Source organism: Lynx canadensis, chromosome A1, assembly GCF_007474595.2.
Source record: "Lynx canadensis isolate LIC74 chromosome A1, mLynCan4.pri.v2, whole genome shotgun sequence".
NCBI lineage: Eukaryota > Metazoa > Chordata > Mammalia > Carnivora > Felidae > Lynx > Lynx canadensis.
Window position 1 is genome coordinate 85,837,755 of NC_044303.2, and position 4,730 is coordinate 85,842,484.

Consider the following 4,730-nt stretch of genomic DNA (forward strand, 5'->3'; position numbering starts at 1 on the left):
AAATCCAGTTATTCAAGTATATGTATTTAGTTAAAGCTGCATAGAATCTTTGCAACTCAATTTGTCATGAATAAAATATCAGTGTAATATAAAATTCAAGAGGTATATCCAAGGTCAGGATCAAATATAATTAATTCTGGAACATACTCTGACACATTCCAGTTACCAACTTATTTTCGTACCACTATTTTCTCTTTCCTGTAGGACCTGAAAAACATTCTAGGCTTGTTTCTTCTGTTCACTATGAAATATCATCAGAATGTTTTCTGATATTCTTTCCTCCTATGTACACTTGTTATAAATGCTGATGCCTAGAATGCAATTTTTAAGGAAATTTAAGGAATTAAAGAGATGGAAAATGTCTTGTAAATAAGCTAAATATAGGCTATTTATTGTTATTCCAATGGATAAAATCAACCTACAGGGAATAAAAATAAGTTATTGGATTTATTTTTACCTAAGAAAATTGTTCTCTCTACTTGAGACCCTGAAATTTTCAAGGCTGTTACTCAGAGTTCAATATGCTTCAATGTCAGATTCAGGGGTCCTTTAAATGATGTCCCATGACAGGATATTAGAACAATGCAACATGAGTAATAAAAAATTCTCATCTTAGAACAAAAAAAAAGTGTTCATCTGGCAGTCATGATACATAGCATCAAATACCAGATATGATGTGACATTAATTATTTGTTTTCTGTGCTGATGTTTTACACCTTTAGAGTGGAATAATACTAACCACCTCATGGTAAATTCATCACAGAGAGCCTTATATAAAATGTATGTGGTAAGAGTGATCATAATTTTATTGGTAATTTCAAATATTATATTTTTTCTTGTCAATCATTAAAATACTAATATAAATGGTATCCTATGGAAAAATGGTATAATATGTGATACATTGAATCCAAATGGCATTTATGGAAAAAATTTGCTCTCCCACACTTTCTTTGCAATTTTTTGGAGGCCACACTTTATACAAAGGTCAACTGCACTGCACATATTCTGGTCCTTGTTGTAGGTTCCAAACATGAAATAATTTAGGTACACTTATATTTACTTCTGAATTTTTAATGGGAGTAAATACATACTATATATTTATTATATAATAAAACTTACCATTTTATTTTTAAGTGTACATTCCAATGACATTAATGAAACTCATATTATTGCTTAATCATTACCATCATCATCCCCAAAATTATATCTTGCCCAACTGTAACTCTACACCCATTAAGTATTAACTCCCCATTTCTCCTTCCTCTCAAGCCCTCTTAACCCCATTCCACTTTCATTTCTATGAATTTGATTACTCTGGGTACCTTGTATATGTTAAATCATGCATATGGCTTTTTTTGATTGGTTTATTTTACTTAGTATAATATCTGGAAACTTCATTTATCCTGTAGCATATAACAGAATTTTCTTCGTTTAAAAAGCGAATGATTATGTATATATGTGTGTATAATATATATATATATATATGCATTAAATAATCAGATTATGCTATTATATAATATATTATGCTATTATATAATATATAATTATTATATAATCATATATACTATATAATGTAATATTATATAATAAATGATATATTATAATTATATTATAACAATATATATTTATATATTGGTATAATATATAATATATCATATATAATATATAATAATATATAATATATTAGCATATATATAATATATATCGTATATATAATGGCATAATATATACTATGATATATGTTATATGTTATATGTTATATATATTATGCTATTATATAATACTATATATAATATGCATATATATTATACACATATATACATATACACCACACACACACATGCTGTATTTTGTTTGTTCATTATTTGTCTGTCAGTGGGCACTTTTGTTGCTTACACTTTGTAGTTATTGTGAATAAAGCTGCTATAAACATGGGTGTACAAATATCTATTCTAGACTCTGATTTCATTTCTCTTGGACATGTACTCAGAAGTGGTATTGTTCTATCATATGGTAATTCTATTAAATTGATAATAAGGGCTACTGCTTATATTGTCTATGAACTACTGCTCTGGATTTGTGATGGATACTACATGAGTCGGCTCTTAACTATACCATATTCTGGAATATGATTGATAATAATTTTGATACTCTATGATAAAATATATAAGAAATGTCTATAAACATATGGTTATGGGAAACTCTAGCAGATTTATGGAACCTGCCATGACTATGGTGTATAGATATTAAGTTGAAGAGTCGACTCTAACTGTATCATTCAGAAGGAAGAAGAGAAGATTTTGTATCAATGGTACTTGACATCAAGTATTCATTCACAATTTCAGAACATGTGAACCAAATAGTGTTACCTGACTTCAAGGATGTTTTATTTGATATTACTATGCAAAGAGGACTCAAGAAATAAATATTATTCCTCAACATAAGCTGATAGGCTGCTGCAGTTTTAGAAGTAAGTCTTAGATATAAAAGAAAAATGATCCTTTATGGGTCACAAACATTACTCTTAAAATAACTGTACAATGTATGCATCTATGTTGATTTTATGTGCATGCATTTTGAATAAGCATATGATTTTGGCAATACTTGTGTATGTTTACGTAAGCTAAATGTATGTATCCTGATAAATTCTTAGCGAATATATGTTTTTTTAATGACATTAAAGATTTCTTAGAAAAGATTTAGGCTACTAATGCTTGCATCTTCAAATTTTAATCTCTAGGTCAAAAAATAATTTGTTGTGTTTTTTTTTTTATTTTTTTTACAAAATAGAAACATTCAGTTATTTACTTAAGCACTGTAAGATTTTAGATACTACACAACTAAAAAAAAAGCTTCATATTCTGTGATTGACTTACTTTTTCTATCTGCCTTCAGGAAAATTGCATCAATGCCCCATGGAAAATTATACTCAAACATCAACTGATTTCATTTTATTGGGGTTGTTTCCACCATCAAGAATAGGCCTGCTCCTTTTTATTCTCATTGTCCTCATTTTCTAATGGCTCTGTTTGGCAATCTGTCCATGATTCTACTCATCTTCCTAGACACCCGTCTACACACACCCATGTATTTCTTACTTAGTCAGCTCTCCCTCATTGACCTAAATTACATCTCCACTATTGTTCCCAAGATGGCTTCCAATTTTGTGTTTGGAAACAAGTCTATCTCCTTCATTGGGTGTGGTTTTCAGAGCTTCTTCTTCTTGACTTTAGGAGGGGCAGAAGCATTGCTCTTGACATCTATGGCTTATGATCGTTATGTGGCTATTTGCTTTCCTCTTCACTATCCCATTCGTATGAGCAAAAAAGTGTGTGTGTTGATGATAACAGGATCTTGGATAATGGGCTCAATCAACTCCTGTGCCCACACTGTATATGCCCTCCATATCCCTTATTGTCGATCCAGGTCCATCAACCATTTCTTCTGTGATGTCCCAGCCATGTTGACTCTGGCTTGCATGGACACTTGGGTCTATGAGTACACAGTGTTTGTGAGTACCACCCTCTTTCTTGTGTTTCCATTCATTGGCATTGCATGTTCCTATGGCCGAGTTCTCCTTGCCATCTGCTGCATGCACTCAACAGAAGGGAGGAAGAGGGCCTATTCGACCTGCAGCACACACCTCACAGTGGTAACTTTATACTATGTACCTTTTGCTTACACTTACCTACGCCCAAGATCGCTGAGATCTCCAGCAGAGGACAAGGTTCTGGCTGTCTTCTACACCATTCTGACCCCAATGCTCAACCCTATCATTTACAGCCTGCGAAACAAGGAGGTGATGGGAGCCCTGAGAAGAATGATTCAGAGAATCTCTTTTTGAAAATGTAGACAAAGCTTTTTGCATATGTACCCAAGACTTGGGTATAAGTCCCTTCATCAGTGTACAGTAATTGTAAAATTTTATTCTTGGATCACAAGGACTAGAATCACAAGAAAGTCACTCATGTCTGGACAAAATTGTCTCTCAAACATATATGTAATTTTAAGCCTTCTCTTTCTTATCTTTATGATGCTTTTTCTCATGACTTTCAAATGCACTCATTTTTTGCTAATAGGTTCCCAATGAAAATGGTTCTTTTTCATGTGGAAATGAACATGGAAACTGTTTAACTAAAGCTGTCATTCAGCATAACAGTTCTACTATTTTACATTTATTTTCCAAAATATATAAAGAAAAAAATAAATGTTTCTTGAATGTCTAGATCTAAATAATGTCAGAAACTGTCTTGTTCTTCCCATTGTAGACTCAATGACTTATCTATGTATGTTACCTTTTTTTTTTTCACTATATGCTAATTTGGCTTTAGAAAGATGTAGGTGAGACTTCATCAGGGATTCTAAAGTCCTAGACCATCCTGAATAAACTATAACAAGTTTATGCTTCTTTTATGGAAGTGAATCCTAGGAAAATGATTTCATCTCAGGTATCCCTCAAAATCAAGTATTAAGACTTGGATGTGCCATAAGAGATGAAGAAATTTTGAGGTTAGTTATAATCTGAGTGGATCAAAAGTTGAGTGTAGCTATTAGGAATTAGGGGGTTCAAGGACATTCCCATAACCACCCCCGACACTTATCACATACTCAGTAGTCACTGCTATCCTTGTATTCACTCATGCCTCTCATAGGTTATTTTATTTCCCATTTGCTACATTTCAAAGTTTTACCGGAATAGGTGGGGGAATATCAACTTCTATACACCAATT

General features: G+C 32.0%; 1 protein-coding gene across 1 annotated transcript; it reads left to right on the forward strand.

The window, feature by feature from the left end:
• The first annotated feature begins 2,915 nt into the window (after nucleotides 1-2,915).
• On the forward strand, nucleotides 2,916-3,844 carry LOC115512229 (olfactory receptor 2L5-like). Its single transcript, XM_030313064.1, is given in 2 exon segments — nucleotides 2,916-3,009; nucleotides 3,012-3,844. Coding segments are annotated over 2 exon segments (927 nt in total).
• Nucleotides 3,845-4,730: the final 886 nt, after the last annotated feature.